Here is a 20,642-nt window from a genome sequence, read left to right as displayed (position 1 = left end):
GACACTCACAGACCAGCGCTGAGCACTTCAGAAATTATTGCAGTGCACCACTGTAGCGACTGCCTTACATTCCAGCATGTATCACTCATTGGTGCCCTATTTTTTCTGTCTCGGTAGAGTAGGAGAATTTTTATCTTTTCCAAGGGGCCTCTTCATGGACAATCACCATGACTTATAGCATGGTACCATGATGTCATTGGTGTAGTTTGAGCCGTACATTGATCCTAATAGTTAGAGGCTGAATTGAACTAAAAATAATGAGGTCTTTAAATGAAAAACGAAAATGCATATGCTAGGTTTGTGCAGGCATTTTTCGGTCTTACGTATCACGACGCAGAACAGTGGGAGCTCTGTTCGAGACCTCGGTCTACAAGACCATGACCAATGCATAATGATGCATTTATTTATTTATTTTTTCATTTTTGGTTCCTTTTTTTTTTTTCTTTCGCTAGGGGGGTAGGGGTGTGGGAGGTACACATGCAGAGCCGGTTGTGGTGTGGTTTTGGCATACATGTGTTATTCATGTTCAAACATTGTGGTCGTCTCAATCCATATTCATGCTTTTAAAAAGGCTGGCTGTGTGCATGGAAGTATAGTATCCCCTATCATGTTCCCTCCCTATAGCAACCACAGACAGAGAGATTCGATTACGTCTGCTTGGGCTGCATCGGGCGTATGTGTGTATGTTTGTGTGTGTGTGTCGTTACAGAAGGATGCCCTGTACACAAGGGTCTCTGTTACTTATGATAGTGTCTCGCAGGTCTCCCCGAGACTTTCTCAGGGGAACCCAGCTCGGTTTCAGAGCACCCTCTGCCAGACTCTTTCAGCACTTGCTCTGGCCTGGTGTCATCGGCACGGCGAGGCCTTTGATTGTGAAGAAAAGTTGAGAGAGAGAGAGAGAGAGAGAGAGAGAGAGAGAGTGATATAGAGATAAATAGAGATGTTCCCTGGCCTTCTATATTTCTCCCCCCCCCCCCCCCCCCCCCCCCCCCACACACACACACACACACTTTGATCTCTCTCTGTGGAGCAATTGCTCTTCTGTCTGTCCATTTTTCATAATTTTAAAGTTTTCATTATTGTTGAAATACACTCCATTGTTATATCCCTTGTTGAATTAAGGCATGCATACCATCTAATGACTCAATTCTTTTAATGTCGTATTAATTTCAGCAGCCATGCAGGCTGTAATGTAGCCATTTCTTCTCCAAAAAAACCTTCTGTGTTTCTTTCTCTTTTTTTACTTTCCCTCCTCCTTTTTACACACTGCCCCAAAACAACACTGGCACTTTTGAGTTTGATGCATATGGATAGAGAGGGGAAGTGCTGCATTTTGATAGAAAGGAAAATATTAGTCCAGCATTGGAACACTGTTTTTTTTGTGTATGTGTGTGTATGTATAAACAAAGCATTGCTTTCTGCTTTTGTGTCCAGATGTGCATGACAGACAATGATCTCTTTCTCCAATTGGAAACAACTTCCTAAAACAGTCATATCAAAAACGTCATTATGTCCAATGACGCAACTGACGAAGGCTGGGTAACATATCTCAGCACATTTTGATTACTGACCAAAATGTGACCAGCTGGGAGTATCAAAATGTTTTAAGTGCCACAAGTCGGCACCAAATGCTTGTCCAGATTGTTAGTCTTGTTTACTTAATCTTTGGTCAGGACATCTGTGAACATCTGTGTCAGGAAACGGCTAATTTCTTACACTTTTATCTAGGTCCTTGTACTGCTACTTGAGTGTAGACAACACTGAATACTCATGCACTGAGAAGTGTGGCACGTATTGTTAAATTAAAAGAGATGTGAGAAGAAGAAAACATGAGAAAAAACATCTTCTTTCTCAAACTAAGGTGTTGAAAAAGGTTTCAGTACTGAAAAAAGTATATATAATTTTTGCACTTGTATTGAAAAAATTCCAAAAAATATGTGTGATGATATCTGCTAATAATATTAAAGTAAAGGTGCATTGCCTGAATAAAAGTGCTGAATACAAAGACTATGCACTCCATAATGTTTAATGCAAGAAGCTGTGACCTGACTTCATGTAGCTGCAGAATCTAAACAGGGAATGACTGACATACCTAATAATAATAATAATAATAATAAAAATAATAATAATAATAATACATTTCATTTATATAGCGCTTTTCTAAACACTCAAAGACGCTTAACAGGCAACAAATAAACTTCGGACGGAGAAGTGGCGAACAAGCAGCCCCAGCATCACAACCTAGCCTAGATTCTATAGGGTACACTGAACCAGGTGAGTGATTGTGTGTGTGTAACAGCTGTATTTCTCAGAGATCCTAGATAACTCTTTACTGTATGTGTACGTTCCTGCGTGTGAGTGCATGTGTGTGATCTTGATAGATCTTGTGATGAGGCCACCAATGCCTTTCATCCTAATGGATTCCATCTGACCAATCACAGCGCAGAGACATGGCTACAGATAAGCCCGTTGGAGCTGGGGAGGTTCCGGTAAACAGCCTGTGATAGCCCCCCCTCCCTTCTCTGTATCCCCCTTCTGCTCCTATCAGCAATCAGCCGGGGTTAATGGTGAGAGCCTGAGGCTGGCTGATTGGAGCCAGGCTACACATCAGTCAAGACAAACCCAGTGTCGGGCCACATGTCAGGCTCCAGCTATTCAAGTCTTCCTGACCACAACACGTGCACTGCAGTGGGAGAAATCAGACATGTTTGATGACTCTCTGACTTGATGACGAACTTAAACCTGATGATGACACAGGCTATAATTCAGGCTGACCTGTTTCGACCTAACTTGTTGGCAGTCAAGTATTTTCGACTTTCAGATCTGAGGCAGGCACTTCGCTTACTGTCTAAAGTAGGTCAAAGTTTGACCCTTTGTGTCTCAGTTGAACCGTATGACTGTATGGTGTATTTGACTTGTCTGCCCAGATCACTGTAAATCGTGTCGGGGTCAGAAGCTACAGGTTGAAACGGAGCTGCTGTGGTCCTCTCGGGTGGCCGCATACCATTTCTTTCTTTCTTCTCTCTTTCTTTCTCTCTTTCTTTTAGATCAAAAGGCTCCCATTCCCCTTCTCAAAAAACGAGAAAAAGAAAAGAATTAATACTAATGGTGCTGGGAGCAGAGGAATAAAGCGTCAGGGTAATTACCCAGCAATCACTGCAGCATTCCACAGCTGAGGGGGGCAGAGATAGGGTCTTGAGCCTAAAGAGCATGGACGTGGATCAAGTTGGCCGGCACACACACAGGCGCAGGCACACTCACACTCACGTACAGCCAAGCTTGCACAAGTGCAATCTGTCTTCATTGAACAGCTCTGGGGTCTGAAGGAGTCTCTCCCTGCTCATTTTGCTCTGTGGTCGGCCAGGAGAAATCACTATGAAAACAACACTCGCTTCGTCTTTCTAGCTGTTTCTCTGTCATTCTCCTTGTGCACGTCTGCATCTGAGTGTGTGTGTCCATATGTGTGCGTTAATGCGTCTGTGTGTTGGTGTCTGTTTAATATGTATGAATGCAGTGGTGGGTCTCTGTGTGAATGACTTTCTGGAGGAATGTGTGGGGAAAGGGGGAGGATGTCTGCTTGTCATATGTGTAAGTGTTATATGCAGCCCCTATCGCTTGAACCTGGCCCAGCATTCATGATAATAATCACAACCTGATTGTGTGTGTGTGTGTGTGTGTGTATTCCTCAAATATCAGTTCTCAACGTTCAGAATAAGCCACATGTTTCAATGAACATGCAGAATTAGATAAGTAGTTTCCTGTTTGTGTATATGCGTGCTCATGCAAATGTTTTTGTGCAGCAGGCCTCATTTATCAAGCTACTTAAATATTTTTTTTCAGTGACCAAGAAATTAGGACTCTTGGAGTGCCTAGAGGAATCAATGATTAATTAATTTGATTTTGTTGGTCAAAGGTAAAGGTCACTACGACTTCACTTCCATTCCTTTCTCTTGGACGCTTGAACTCAAGAATTCATAAGTTAATTATGACATCATTTCACAGTGTCTGAAAGGATAAAATATTGACATTTTATATCCAAAAGTTCAAGGTTTATCTTCACTGTGACTTCATAATGTTCTGCAAAAGTCAACCCCATAACTCTGGAACAGGAGGGGAGATTATGACCATATTTCACATTTGGTGAGATACTGATTTTGTGACACAAATCTTGGGTGCCCACCTTGAAACTGGGGGGATAGCATAGATCTTCTGTGCTGTGGGGTTTTGTGAAGCTTCCATGTTTTAGAATTCATTGCTCCTTTGAAGCAACCTCCATACTTTACTTGACTGGTTGGTGGAGAAGTACAATCGCAAGGGAGTGATCATCCTGTATTTTATTTATTTTCCGTATTTAGATTAAAATACCCCTTAAACAGTTTTTTTTAAAGCTTTTGTTATCTATTTAAGTTGAGATAGGCTGTGTTTTCTGGAGAACATTTTCACTCCTCTTTTCAGCCTATTTAATATAACTTATTATATTAAAACTGTCTCTGTGGGTGTTTTGCTTTGCTATATTTAATACTGAGTTATTATTTTATCAAGTGATGGAGGTCTCTTCAAAGTTAGGAATGACTGGGCTTAATCCTTGTTTGTAGAAATATACAAGAAACTAAAACATATTCATGAATATTTAAAGGAGAGTCTTATCATGTGTATTTATGCATGTTCTTTATGCTTTATTCATAAAGTGTGTGTATGTTTACACGCCTGTGCGCTTGCATTCAAATGAGTATGTATGTGTGTGTTGCTGATGAACACAGAGCACCTTTGTATATTAAACAGGCGCTGGTGGTTAGGAGCAGAATGAATGTTAGGGCAATGGAGAGGAAGCTGCTGTGAGAGTCACAGGCCTCGGTCGTAATCGTAGAGAGACCCGTACAAAATTATGTCTCTTTCGTTTGGTCCTAGTTCTAGCTTGACGGGTTTTTTTTCCTTGGCTGTAGTATAATGAGGAACTGCCTGTTTGGCTTGTCAACACCATGCATGGTCCTTTATGGTTTAGAGGCAGAAGAGATTTGGTCGGGAGACATGCAGGTACACACATTTCTGTGCAGTTGTGCTTAGTCATCTTTGTCAGGCAAGTGTTGGACAACAAATAGAAAATGCACAGAACAAAACCTTTTTTTTTAATTCTTTCATCAGGGGGAAACTTTTTTTGCCTTCCTTGACATACAGTATTGTTTGGAAGTGTTCCCTGACAGAAATAAAGAATGACCTATACTTTTCCTTGTTTAGTAAAGTCTAGATGATATCAGAACCTGAGCATCGTGCTTCTTGACCCTCCCTTCTCTTCCTCCCTCTCTCGGGCACCACTCGTCTTATGAAGTCATTTCGCTCCGTCGTTCTGGTCGATAACAGATGAGTAATGACTTCTTGAGCTAAGTAGCATGACATCAGGAAGGCCATTCGAGGGCAATAGGGGAGAGGTGTGATTTCCTGCTTTAAGGGTCTCTGTGTCACATTGTCCCCAATTGAGATCTGGTGGGGACTTCACAGCTTAGAGTAAATGACAAGTTTATGTTAAGCTGCTATTCTTATTCAAGGAAACTTGTACTACAAGATAGTGTGTAGGAGGGGATAAAAAATCATAACCTAAACACAACATTTTTCATTTTAAATGACCTCTGGAGTTGTGGATAAAAGGGCCTAGTGAAGAAAAGTACCACATGGGGGCGCCAGCTTACACATTATCCGTGTTTCCTCAGTCTGCCAGTGTTGCTCTGCTTCACAGGCGGTAGAGAATGGGTGGTGGTGCAAGGTGGTGGTGGGACAGGGGTTAAATCAAGTGCAAGCACATCCTCCTCACACTGAACAGGTCACTGTCCTCCCTGAGCTTCATGCCCAAACTGTGTTTCTCTTTGAAGAGCCACATCTGAGCGCTCAGCTGCAGGAGGAAGTCCTTTATTAATCTGGGAATCAATAAGTTCTGATGGTAGAAGATGGGAACAGTATGCAGGTGTACAGGTTTGAGTATATTTTAACACATGTATACATAAGCACACACAGCACTATGTTGTTTCCAGTATTTGGTCCGTCATCGTGTTTCTGTCTGACTGTGACCTAGATTTCTCTTGGGAAGTGCACACTGTGTTACTACATATTGTTCAGTTTGCGGTTATTGTCCCTCTGTGTATTTGTGTGTGGCTGTATGTGTGTGTGTGCATGCATGCACATACATCAGTGCCAGGATCTTTGGGTTTTACAACTGTCCCTGTCATATTTTCAGAGGTGATGACAAGCTCAGAGAAATGAGTTGCCTTTCAGAAAAGGGCGACCAATTATTGTTTGGTATTTTTATTGGTCCAAAAGAGTTATAAAAATACAAACGATTGTATTTTTATAGTGGTCACGCTCCACGCTGGTCTCCTTTGTGTTCTGCAGAAATGATTCCTCCGGAGGCCACCGAGTTCTAGTTCTTAGTTTGGACGGGAGACAGACGGGTCGACCGGGTTTGTGGTTCTGCTCCGGAACAAGCTGCTTTTAGAGCACGATTTTTCGCCAGAGACTCTGGGCCTGATACTGTTTCACTAACTTCTCTCCTATTGCATTAGACCTCAGCTTGTCCTAATCATGATCATACTGTACAGACTGCAACAGCAAAGCAACACCAAGGCTCCCAATGGATTTCAAAGCGCCGAACAAAATCAAAATATTGTTGTTGACATCTATTAAGTTTTTAACTTCACATGAATGTCAGCTATTGTTAGAGACTTCAAATCCCCCCCTCACTTTTTATTTATTTTAGGATGAACTAATGCCACATTTCATGATGTTTTGTTTCATTGATATTGGAGCCCACTTTTAAACCACAAGTTTCACCACTAAGTCTATAACAATATGACTGTAGCCAGCAGTCTATAATGGGTAATTTGTAAACCATCTTTTCCCCCATATTTTTTTACATGTACGGTTAATTTTTTTGTGTTGCAGTTTTGCTCAACTTTGACTCATATTATGTTGACAAAATTAGACCAATGATTAGTCGATTCATCATTACTATTACTATTTTGCAAAAGTCAATGTCATGTGCAAAGTCAGGGTCAGTAAAAGGTAACGCATCAACACTTTTAAGAAGAACCTGGTCTCGTCCTATCAGCTTGTTGATAAGGTTATCAGACTCAAAAGAGTATGGCTGTAAACAGTGGGGAGCCATGTGTGTGGGAGACGACTGAGACAGACGTCATGGTTTCTCAAGAGGATACACACTCGCTGAGACAGACAGTCCACACCGCAATGCCTGGCTCAGAGAGTCATGGTAGCTGCCTATCGTAGGTGGTCTGCTGCAGCAGGAGGTGTGTGTGGTTGGAGAGTGGGATGACATATGCACAGTGGTTTAATGATAAAAGCCTGTGTGTGTGTGTGTGTAAGAGAGAGAGAGAGAGAGAGAGAGAGAGAGAGAGAGAGAGAGAGAGAGATGCGGGAGTATAGTTTGAGGTAGCCTCATACACTCAGAGATAAAATGAATGACTGCTGTTCTCATCATAACAATCGGGCTACTGGTTGGGAGGCCCCTCTCTCTCCCAGAAATGCATACAGCTGCCCTGTGCCTCGCCTCTCAACAAAAGACATTTCTCTTCGGAGAGTATGTTTTGACTTTGAGAATTCGGACAGAATTCCTTGCCCTCTTTCCCATATCCACGACTCATGTGACTCCTTCTCACACGCCAATACAACATGTAAGTTATGTTCAACGTTTTTCTGCACAATTTCACAGAAGGCAGAGCGACGTGGCTAAATATTTCATCAAGGGGTTGTTATTTTGTGTGGCAAGGCCAAAGCAAACTTCAGCCTGGTAGAGAATGTAATCATTTATCTAAGACCAGGGGCGACATGCTCAATTTGATCTGAAATAGGGCTCTGTGGTGCCCATAGGGACAGGGAGCTAGGGTGTGCATGAGTGCATATGTATATGTTTCGCTGCGTATTTAGGAGTATGTTAAAGCTACCGGGCTGCTACAACTACAGGCCAAAGCCAGATATTTGGTTTGTTTGTACTTCCTCTTGTGTTTACACCGTGTGGAGATAAGCATGCAGTCTTGTTTAATCTGTGAAGAATCACCGGTGCTTCACGACATGGAGATCGTGACTTTTATAATGCGTCTAGCTTTCGTGCTCAAGTGCCTACATCCCTTGGAAAATAAGTGAAAGTACCTCTTCAGCCCACTCACTTAAAACGACGAGGAAACCCATATTATCTCTTTCTCTCTCGCAGAGTCAACCCTAAAATCCAATCTAACACACCCATGGCAATCATGAATGCCGGGAATTGTATCTGACTTTTGTAGTGTGAAGCTTTCCCATCATTCCCTAAAGGCTTTAATGTCCCTATTGCTTGTGGACCGACCAACCAGAGCCTTTAGCCTGGCTGTATAATGATGGTCATTAACCTATCAAGATCTGCCAAAGGGTCCTGACTGCTTTTTCCCACCCCCTCCTGCCACTTTCCCTGCATTTCAAAAACCAAGATGGCTCCTCTAATTCCTTGCTCATGGCCTCCAGGGAGCATAGAACACCAAAGTCTAAAGTCTAATTGGATTCATTTGTAAAATAGCTGTGGAGATTTGGACATTATCTATCTATGTACCCATGACTGGAATGCAGCTTTCCCCCCCACTGGACATTTTTACCATGTCACCATCTCAGTTAAAATGTGGTCTCTTGATGGCCTGGAGTGCTTTTCTTTCTTTTTTTTTATTGGATTCTCATGTTCATTAAATAATGAATTCTTTTCAGTGCATGTGCCTTTCTTTTGTACAACACAAGCCCTGATCTGAGAAAGGACCACTTGGGTCAAATATGGAATTAATGCTCGGCAGCAGTGAGTGAATGGTGCTTTGTGTGTCTGTGGAAAAAACACTAAAGAAGACGGAGTTGGAGACAGGAAAATATATGTTGTCTGCCAGTATATCTCAGGGAGTCCATCAACTTTTGAAACTACCTTTTTTATCAAGATGACATAAATTCAAATTCAAAGGAATGTAGAGTGTGCTTGTGGAAATTATAAGTCACCATGCCCTGTCACCAGATGTGCTATCCCTTTGTGACTAATTTGTCGACCTCTGGAGTCTTATTGCATCTCGCTGTGTCCTACCCCAGCTGCATCTGCTAGTGTTTTGTTTGGTACCGCTTGGAGCATTTTGTGTGTGTGTGTGTGTGTGTGTGTTTGTGTGTGTGTATGCGCCTGTGCCTGTGTGTCTGAGTGTGCATGTGTCTTTGTGTGTGTTTGTGTTCTGTTTTGCGGATGTTCATCAGATAAAGGCTTTTGAACACCACAACTAGCTATTACACCACCACTGTAGCGACATGAGGTTAGCCGCAGAAAGGCAGATGCAGATTCCCAGTCCTGTAAGTCAATGGGCTGAAACAACTCTTAGTATAACGCTACTAAACTAGTTCTGAAGCTGATGTAGTCGCATTATCCAACTGCTGTGTTGTTTACACCTCTCCACTAAGTCTATCCTCTTCTCTCTGTGGATCCAACCATAATTGTGTTGACCCAAGCCGTACAGTAGAGGCTTTCATTGCTGCTCATCTTTGAGATGCCAGGCCAGAATGGAAGACATTAAAGCAGGAAATTGGAGAATGCAGCCAGAGGCTGAGCACACTATTCAGTGTCTAGATTCATCTTCTCTATGAACCAGCGGTCGATGGGATATTTTTTCGTGGTACTTTGGAACCACAAGGCCTCCAGTCACGATAGTCCAGTTGTGTACAAATGCGACTTAACCTTGTTCTGCCTAAACTTTTCTACCCATCATTTTTTTTTAAATCTGTGTGATTGCAAAATGTTTGTGTCACATCAATATGCCTCTAACCTCAGCTCCTCTCTTTCCCTCCATCAATCTCTCTCCAGATTGAGAACCTGTTGGAGCAGTTAAAGGATAAGGACAAACAGCTGGCTGGATTGAAGGAAAGGGTCCAGGGCCTTCAAACTGACTCCAGCAACACAGACACTGCCCTGGCCACATTGGAAGAGGCCCTATCAGAAAAGGTACAGAACAGAGATGAAAGGAGGGTATTAAAAAGGTTGTAGATTAGGGCTGGGCGATATGGACCAAAAGTTGATATATTTAGGCTGAATATCGATATATGATATCTATTCTAATATATTTATGGCAAAGTGAGATCAAATGTTCAGTCAAAGCCAAAGCCAAATATGACATGTCACAAGTAGTTTTATTGAAACCCTTTATTTAAGTGAACATAAATACTGTATTACAACAGGAGTACCTTTAAAAAAAAAAAAAAAATCAAAGCTCCATTAAGTGCATATTTAAATAAAAATATATCTTAAATAAAAATACTCTATGAAATTAGAAAGGCCAATCTTTTTCAGAAATAAATATATTTATATGAGAAAGGAATAACGAACATTACAAAATAACTAAATATGACAAACCCTAGTAAGGGCAGCATTTATGTATAAAGAAAGAAAATAAATATTGATATATGCCATAATGGTCTAATTCCATATCACATTTAAAAATGCATCGATATATTTTTTATATTGATATATCGCCCTATTGTAGATCCAGAAAAGCTGGCAGAAGAGAGACTCAAGGTGAGGGTTGGGTCTCCTCTGCTGCTGAATGGATGGTGTGAAGAATTACACACACTATTAATGAAGTAAACATGTTTGTCAGTTGTAGACAATAAAAACTCACAGAATGAAACCATTTGACCACCACTTGGTCTGGAAGGGTCTGGAAACTTTAGCCATTGACACACACTGGTCTTTCTGTTAGCTGGTACACAGCATATGTCTTAATTAAGTTGCGTGTTTTGCTATGACTCACTGGCATAATTTACTGACACAGCCTCCTGATTTATAGACCTCGGACCACACTAGATGAGGTCCTCTCTGAAAACAGTAAGGGAGAGAAGGGGAAGGGAGGTCTAAGGTGAACATAGACGCAGGATTAGTCCCTGTCTGTAACCGTGCTGAGCATAGGGAGGGAATGATCTATAGAATAAGAGGAGGATAGAAGTTTTGAAAGGGGGAGGAATGGAGGGATGGAAAAGCGGAATGGCAGAAGAGGCACAGCCCTGATGGAAGAGGTGGCCTCAGAATTCGGGGTGGGAGAGGTCAAGGAATGTAAGGGTGGAGGCAGAGTAAAAAATGACTAACTTCTGCAAGACATATGAAGGAAGAAGAGAAAGAACAGAGCTGGTAACAGTTAAAGGAGCAGACTGTGATGGAAATTTAGTAAGAGATAACACAGCCATGCACATATAGAGGGAAAAATCAGCAATTGTGACCAGGAGTGAACACAATGAGAGAGACAATTCGGACACAATGTGGTGTAAATTCCCAATGACATTTGTACAGTCAGGGATAATGTGAGTTATACACAAATTTACTTACAGATTTACTGGCCTTCACAGCCTCAGCAAATAGAGCACAGTAGTAGTAGTAGTAGCAGTTTTCATCCTATACACTGTAAGATATACTGCAGTGCAGTAAAAAGGCATAGCTGACTGTATGTTCGTTGTTGTGTTCATCATGTATTACTTTTTGTGAAAAAACTCAATAAATAAAGTTTTGAAAAAAAAAAAAAGGCTTAGCTGTACAACCACCCCATGTGAATCAAGGTGAACCAGTGAGTGGATGGGCTGGATGTTGGTTGTAAACATGCAGCGTTGTGTTGTTTTCTGGCAACATGAGAGAGCAGCTGGTCTCCATAAAGCCTCACCTCAACACCACTGAGCTAGCACACCGCCACTAACACTAAAAGATGATCTTGTGGCAAGAAAAAAATGGTCTTGTTGGCCACTGTGGTTTTTTATCCTCAGTAGAATGCACTGCATTTCATCACGCGGGTTCATTTACCCAATAAAACCGCATTGATTTTGCCTTATTGCCGGGTAAATAGGTTACATTTGAGAAAAAAGAATGCTAATGGTGTTTTTCTTTCTATACAAGCCTTTAGTGATGTGTTTATGAATTTGCACTCATGGTTACTGGGTGCGAGTGATTTCTAATGGAAGACAGGCTTGATGAAAGGGTAGATCTGATGTTATATACTGTCCTGACCATGACCATGAAGATGTCAGAGCCTAGTCTGGCAGTTTACCTTCAACTGACTGGCTTGGTTTCACAGTGACTTGAGCTTGCTTAGTTCTGTTGCATGTTTGAAGTTGTTGCTTGCACACATTTGTTGGTCAGTGGTTGGATACAGTCTTAAAAAATGATTGCTTAGGCGCTGCAGGCTAAAAAAAATAGGTTCCCATTTACATGTTTGTTTGTACTGCAGGCTAAAAGATGGATGCTGGTTTACATTTTGTTGGCACTGGCTGCTGCTTGAGAGTTTATAGAGTTCCCAGTTAAGACAGATGTGGATGTCCAGCTGTATGTCTTGTTTTTGCAGTGGCTGCCACATTTTTATGGATTCCAGTGTGCAGTCTATGTGTATGTTTATACCTCTATATTTCTATTTACAAGGAAAAAGATCAGTGGAGAATATTCTATAGGAGCTTCCATTACAAAATTTGAATGGATCATATCTCCTGTCTGGTGAATATTATTTGATGTTACTAAGTATAGCTGTGAATGAGCTAGTCTTAGTGAAGCATTGCAAACAGCTGATGGGAATTACACAATGCAAGCATTACTTAAGTGCTACACTTGAGCCAGGGCTATATTTCATTACTGACACTTTAAAAGGTGAGGTCAAAGTTGAAACTTTCAAATGTGAGCATCCCAACTTTTTTCAGCGATTCTGAGCAGGAGATACAACATTAGTGCTGAGTCAGGTAACAACACCTCCTCAATAAAAATTTTATGACCTTGTACGCAAGTGCTTTGACACTGATCATGCGAAAACAGGTTAAGTGGAGTCAGATGCAGAGGTGCTTCATTTCTTGACAGGTTTGAACACACATATGTGTCTGTGTGTGTGTGTGTGTGTGTGTTTGTCCCCTTGTAAGCTGTAATTATTTCCTCTGATTGTGTGGAATTTTATTTTGCTTGGCCTACATTTAATTTATATAAATTCAATCAACAAGACAAAGAGTCGTTTGCCTTGTGCTCACAGAATTCAGTCTATTAATAGACAAGATGTTGGCTGGTGTGCTTTTCATTCGGTACATAGATGTTTTCACTTAAAATGATCTTTTATCACCTAAAATTTGTTGTTGTTGCCGACAGACTTTGAAATGAATAGCATAATGGCACAATAAACTATAAATCCCTTTTCTGCCTCGGCCCATCTGTTTACTCAGAAACCACTTCTGATGCAGCCTACACATAATTCAGCTGTGATGAGGAGAACGCTGGCGAGCTTTTCAGACTCTGTGGTCAACACAGGGTGTGTGTAATGTGTTTACAAGAGTGAGTGTGTGTGTTGCTAATCACACTCCCTGTCACAAACCTGCTCTTGGAGCCAGTCGCTAGCCACAGTGCTGTGGTTCTAATTAACAGGCTAGGGCATTGTGCCCAAGCCGAACCCTGCTCTTTGGTTTGTATGTCTGTGTGTGTCGGTTTGTGATGTTATGTGTGTGTATTTTTGTTGTGTTTACATGTGCTCCACACTTTTTATTATCACATCCTGGTCTCTTTCCCTAAACCCCAAACATCCTAGAGATATTTCATAGTGTGGGGAAAACACCCAGGACCTATTAGCCCTATGGAATCTCTCCCTCTCTGTTCTCTCTCCATCGCCCTCTCCTCCAAAGCCCACTATGCTGTGCGTTACTGTGCCAGGTCTAGTTAGTGGGTGTATTTGTCCAATTACCCAGGGGTTTAAAGCTGCCAATCATGCGGTGATGCCACATCGTAAAGCCTCATTGCTGAGCTGTGCTCTGTGCCTAAATAAACACCTGAGTAAACACCTTGATAATCACTTCAGTCCACACCTAAACACACACACATCCACCTTTACACACACCTACTACACACACCTTGCATGCTCCGCCACCCATAGTGTGGACCTGGTTTCAGGCCAATGCCCAAAGCCGTGGTCCTCCCGCTGTCCGATGTGAATAGAGAATAGAGAAAATTATGATATAAACATTCTTGGTTTATCAGCAGCTGGAGCTGTTACCAGTGATCTACAGTACTGTCCAATCCATTCTCAATAAATCTGTCTTTGTCCCATGACCCTTCTCCTGCTTCCTCCATCTCTCTCTGTTCTACTTGGCTCTGATCTCCTCATGTCCCTGCTATTATTTATGGCAGTATTATTTATGATGGGCATTTATGAGTTTGTCTTTGACCTCACTTCACGAGGCATGCTGGCGAGCCCAAACAGCGTGAAGACTGGCTCAAATTTTTCAATAATGATAGGAAAGAACTGTAATCACACAGGGCTGACAATCTTTTTAACACTGGAAGCAAAACACATTTCTCAAAAGCTTTTATGCACATGATAACTATCTAGGCTCCTCACTGTAATCCAACTCACACCTCTTATCAAACCTTATTTTCTCTTGTTCTTTTTACAACCTCAGGAACGAGTGATTGAGAATCTACGTGATCAGAGGGACCGGGAAGACAGGGTTCGGCTGGAGGAGCTGGAACTGATGAGGAAGGAGAACCAGCTATTACGAGACAAACTTTCAGCCCTGCAGCCCCAGAAACTGTCCCAGAGTCAGCCTGCTAACCCCGTCCTGACCCAGAACCTGAGGCCCGATGGAGAGGTCAGTATCCATTGTTTTTGATTTAGTCGAAGATATTGTATCGTATTAAATATGAAGTATCCACTGCACAATTTGCGGTTGAAACTGTGCATGTTGATACCAGCACCGTGCACAAGATTGACAGTCTGGTATGTGTGTGGACTGCAGACAAACAGCCATCAATATTTCATCGTTCTCCACATCATAACAGACTTGCACATGCTTCATCACTTGTGCCAACTTCTGAACAGAGCCCAAACACAAAATCTTATTTCACAGACCTCATAAAACAAATAATAACAAGTACCAGTTTTGAAAACCCTTACTGCTGAATACTTCAAACGAACATCATGACGCCTTATAATTATTTTTTACTGTACAAAAAGAATTAAAAGAATTTACTTTTACAACCACTCTGCAATGGTTGTAATACGCTATTTGCACCCTGTATTTACATCTACAGTAGTAGTAATTCCACTCTTTTACCTCCCTGTGTGCATCCACAATATTGTTAGCAACTCCCTAGCAAAGGGCCTGCCTGCACTTTGTCCCAAAGGATAAAGGGATGAATTAAGAGAGAGTGATTTATGGACGTAAAAGATCCCTCTATCCCTGTTCGGGTGCCAAGTCAGAGGCCTGGCTGTCTTTTTTCTCCCTCTTTTTCCTCTCCCAGGCTTACAAGCCAGAACAGAATCTCGCCCTGCCAGAATTTATGAGAATGTTTTCTTTTATTCTCATAAAAAGCATACACACATCTCATTCCTGTGAAATGATATCTTGTTGAATGTTGATGCGGCACCACATGAAAGGGACAGCAGCTCAATAATTCTCTGTAGCGAGCAGATTCACACTCTGACAGAAGTGTTGCCATAATTGGACTATTTTGTGTACTCGGCAGCAATCAGATCTGTTATGTAAACTTGCAGATTCTTCAAAAAGGCAGATGATGTTTGTGTGTTTATATTTGTGAGTATGTGTGTGTTTCTTCCTTTGCATGCATGCCAGCACAGAAACAACTGCATGTTTGTGCAGATGTGTGAGTGTAAAGTGTTCAAGTTAGATTGGTGTGTTTGATCCTATTGTAGTGCAGTGAAGTTTGGCAGGTTGTGGGGCTGCAATACTCAGCAGGTCAGAGTTGAATCCACACACGCACATACACACGGACACACACACGCACACACACACACACACACACACACACATTCACCTTGGTTCTGTCAGCCTGTGTATAACGCATTTTAATCCTGACAGCCACTTGATTATTTGAATATTATTAAGGGTTATCTACATGGGACATTTCCTTATTGTACTACTTAAAAATGTGTCAGAAGCTATACAGCAAAATGTGCTTCAATCCTAATTAGCATAATAAAGAAATGTCCTGAACAAATTAGCTTTACTCTCCTTGGGACTGTCATTTGCGTTAATGCAACTGGAATTTTGTTGTTGCTGTTGTGCTAAATTGCATTTCCCCAATGTCATATTTTCATTTTTTTTTTTCTCACAAGCCATCTTAACTTTTTGATATTCCGATGGTGTGTCATCTGTCTTACAGAGGCTATAGTGGGCTCAGTTTTACTGCTACAGTGAAAATACTGGTACTGTATAAAACTATAACAGCAATCCATCGGTAACAAACATGTCATCATATCTTGACAGAAATTTAGTTAAGCTAGATTTGAACGAGGGAAAACTGATGTTGCCAATTTCTCAAGGTCCCTTAAGGTCCCTTTGACCTCAATAGATGTAATGGGTTCTGTTAAGCACACGTTTCCTCCTTACAAATGTACCCATTTTTTTGTCATGTGTGATAATGTAAGTATCAATAGTAGCATTTCATTGCAGTGAGACCATTCACAATGTTTAAACTGACTTGTTGCAACCTCTAGGATAATCACAGCCTCAATATACTTTACAACAATCTATACTGCCCTACAAAGCCTAACTGCAGTGACTACATTTTTGGTCAAAATTGAGTTATAACTAAAAATAAACTTCTTGATGTCTGTTTTATCTTGCAACCAAGTTTTAGATTTTAATTTCACTTTATTTCAGAGAAATTATGATACTAAAATTGCAGTAACTACAAAATCCAACTGAAAACCAAAGCAGATCATAGTAAGTTAATTTACCACTGTCTGATTTAACTGTGATACAGTTCAGCCTGGTATTTCTTCATTGTGTTGAATAGTGAAGACAACAATAATAGAAATTATAAGTTTATTTGATAGGGAAATTATTATTTAGATGGTGATTAAGTAAAATAGTGAGATACAATTATATTAAGAATAAAATATAACATTATTTTATAATATTAAGTCTAAAATACACAAATCTGTGAATAGAGTTGTTAGACGCTTTTAAACACTTTATAACAAAATCAATTTGAAAATGTTTATTTCCTTTAAAACAAAATATAAAAGCTGAAAGAGGACAACAACATTGTAGTTACTGCATTCTGTTTTTGCATTAGTATTAGAACCTTTTACAGCAAAACCAGAGTAACTACATTTTTGGGGTCAAAGGTCAAATAAATCATCATGATTTTTCAGCGTAAAATTTACATCATCAATACATGTAGAAATAAGTGTCATATCACTAACCTACCTATAACCCATTTGGCACGACAGTTAAAATGTTTTAAAAAACTTTAAAGCAGTTTTTCTGAGTTTTACCCTTTGCTCGTTACTGCAGTTAGGCTTTGTAGGGCAGTATAGAGCATTCAGGGGATGTATGGCTTTCCTGGGTATATTGATAATAAGGGGGTTCCTGAGCAGTTTTAAGTACAGATGGTGTTCCTCAAGGTCTTTGTGTCTTAATGTGATATTTTGGAGGATTAAAAAAAAAACATTTTGCACCAAATCTGTGTAACAAATGGTATCAACCCATACACATAAGTCAGTGGTGGAATGTAACGAAGTACATTTACTCAAGTACTGTACTTTACTTGAGTATTTCCATTTTATGTATACTTGTACTTAACTACATTTTGAGGCAAATATTGTACTTTTTTCTCCACTACATTTAGCTGACAGCTTTAGTTACTTTTCAGGTTGAGACTTAACATGAAAAACATGATACATTTAAATTTAACTTTTTTTAATTAAACCTTATAACAGTATATTAAGTGGATACAATTATTCCTATCTTTACATAATTAAAACACTTCTTACATAAAGCATAAATAATTGTAATCCAACAATATATTTAGAATATACAACAAACAATCTGAGTGGGTCCATTCTGCATAACGAGTACTTTTACTTTTGATACTTTAAGTACATTTTGATGCTGATACTTTTGTACTTTTACTTAAGTAAGTTTTAAATGCAGGACTTTTACTTGTAGTGGACTAATTTTACGGTGTGGTATTAGTACTTTTATTTTAGTAAGAGATCTGAATACTTTTTCCACCACTGACATAAGTAAGCATTGGAAGCATAAGAGCAAAGACTCCCATCCTAATGCTCTATGCCCTTGTCCACTTTCACATTTTATTTTTTATTAATTAAGAATTTTTTTAATGTATTTTTGATTAGATTTCAAATGAGCAATCAGAATGGTTAGGGGTTATGATAGAATACATGGCTTTAAAATGGTTACATCAATCCAATAGTTGTATAAAAAGTGCTCTCATTTGATGTTATCAAAAACACCTCCAAAAATGGAGATAGAAACTTTTTGCCTGACTGCAAACACAAATTCTACATCTGCATGAGAAGAAAATGAGGTCGTGTGCACACGGTGGCCCACTCACTGTATCTGCAGATGTTTGTATTACTGACTCAAGCAAGCTGTTAGCGGAGCTTTTTATCTTGACCTCAGAGCTCTGTTGACTTCACTGCATCCTCATCCTCTTCCCATAAAACAGTATTTGTTGATTCCGACGTTAATAAAGGACTTCTGAAACTAAACACTAGCTCTTCAAAGAGAAAATTGTGAAGAACCCTCAGGGAAGGCAGTGACCTTTCCAGAGAGGGTTGGCTTAAATCAGCAAGGAGGCACCACACCTCAACTCACTTTGAGCCCTATTCAAAAGGCTCTTTTCAAACCAGGCAGACGTCATATCTTCTTACCTTTTTTTTTATTGCATTTTTGTTTTTTCTTATTCTCTGGGTGTTTTTTATAAGATGAAAATGTGGAGATAAAACTAATCAGACACTGATTTTTCTGCACTTATTTAATAAAATCAAACACTGTCATATCTAATATATAGTTTATAGAGACTGATGTAACCTTCAGGAGTCAAACACTTTTTTAAAATGTTTCCCTGCCTTGGTGTGGCTGGGTATCATCTAACCCAGTTCAGATCCTGGGAGCCACACATATTTAACTTATTTGTAATATTTACACTTCCGAGACATTTCTAGGAATGATAATAATAATTTCAGTGACCAAATATGTAATCGTATCTTGACTGGCCTTCCCCCCTCCTGTCATAATATCACAAATTCTTGTTTGACCTGCCGTCCTCTCAGCCCGGCTTTCCCCTTGTCTGTGTTTTCCACTGAAAGAACATAACAAACTCCAGTCCACTTAGGCCTAATGCATTTTGTGCAAGCTTAGATTGGGTTTGATATGTGTGCACAAGTATATGAGGCTAGGTGTGGATGTAATGGGGGTAAGGACAAGGTAAACAAGGACTCTGCTTGCCTTCCAGAGGGCCAAGTGTTTCGTTTTTCACAGCATTTAATATCCCTAATACTGGCACTGTGTATACTTATATATGGCGTTTGAAGGTCACATGTGGCACATATATTGTAGAAAGGTTAGTCAAACTCATATGGACGAAACAAAAATACACAAAACAACAGATTCATAGTCTACAATAATGTCATTATTGGCATTTTGAGTGTGTTTTAACATTAACAGATGTGTTCCTGCTAAGCTATCTTGTTATGCATGCCTTTATCTAAAACCTTTCTATTGTTGTGCTCCATATGATATGCCCATGGCTGTATCTCCCATATGCAGGGGCCAAATTATGCATATGGTTTATCTGGTGGGTTTGTTATAATGGGAAAGAGGCATTTGTTCACATTGGGTAGTGGTAATAGTTAACAGACACTCCTCAGGGTTTTTCTAATGACAGACTCATGCAGAGCAACATGTAGAGTCCCAGAACTATGTAGACCTGACAATAAATTGCTGTGTGTGTGTGCGTGTGTGTGTGTGTGTGTGTGTGTTCGTATGTGTGCGCTCACTTGATGATGTTTAAACGAGTGGCCTCAGCTGTTTCAACAAGTTAAACAATCTTCACAAACACAGCAGACAGAGTAAAGACCAAGTGAAAGAGCGAGAAGTAGAGAGAAAGATAATTCTAGGGTACAAACTTCCTCTGGGATATTTTTCTCAAAGAAGAAAGAATTCATCAGTGTTTTTCAACATTTTACTTAGAGAAAAAAAAATTGAGATGTTTGGTGGTCTCATAAAATCTCAGCCAAACAGAGGGAGACGGTAATTTTATAATGATAATGACTGAACTCCAAACTCCTCATGACGGACGCCCCGGGGAGACAACTGATAGACACAGACCACAGAAAAGCAGGCAGCAGAGGAACCGGGGAGGGGGTGATGAAGGGATGAGAGCGGATGAGGGCACAGATTGGTTCTGCTTCAGATAGATTGTGACCCGAACCACAAACTCAGGATTGACTTACCTTTTCCTTTAGCTTTCAAAACAACCCATGCACCATGATCTCACATCTGACCCTGTTTAACTCTCAGTGTCCAATCTTTAAGCCCGAAAGGATTTTAGAATTTCTGGCTGTACGTTTATGCTATATTCTTATCTTAAAATTTGTTTTATCTATTCGTATTGACTTCTAGGTGCCTGCCAAAGTAGATGGACCACCAGCAGGAAGCCCCACGGTATGTCCTGCTATTTTATATATATTTGTTTGCACTTGCACGCGTTTGTGTGTGTGTGCAGAGGCCATTTTAGGACATCTCAGACTCTCCCAGCTCTCTGTTGCCAGACTTGGCTTTTTATTTGATCTGTCTGAGCTGTATTTTGTCACGCTTAG

The 20,642-nt window shown here is 40.4% G+C and overlaps 1 protein-coding gene across 1 annotated transcript in view; it reads left to right on the top strand.

Annotated features, from left to right (window-relative positions):
- The window catches only part of LOC131971019 (ERC protein 2-like), a 164,353-nt gene that overhangs the window by 44,447 nt on the left and 99,264 nt on the right, over window positions 1–20,642 (top strand). Inside the window, exons 8-10 of the mRNA XM_059332285.1 lie at window positions 9,854–9,991; window positions 14,449–14,637; window positions 20,446–20,487. Of these exons, the coding sequence (XP_059188268.1) occupies window positions 9,854–9,991; window positions 14,449–14,637; window positions 20,446–20,487 (369 nt within the window). The remainder of the gene's footprint in view (window positions 1–9,853; window positions 9,992–14,448; window positions 14,638–20,445; window positions 20,488–20,642) is intronic.

This window comes from Centropristis striata, chromosome 5, assembly GCF_030273125.1.
Source record: "Centropristis striata isolate RG_2023a ecotype Rhode Island chromosome 5, C.striata_1.0, whole genome shotgun sequence".
Lineage (NCBI taxonomy): Eukaryota > Metazoa > Chordata > Actinopteri > Perciformes > Serranidae > Centropristis > Centropristis striata.
The sequence above is the reverse complement of the archived record's forward strand: the minus strand, read 5'-3'. Positions and strand labels throughout refer to the sequence as shown.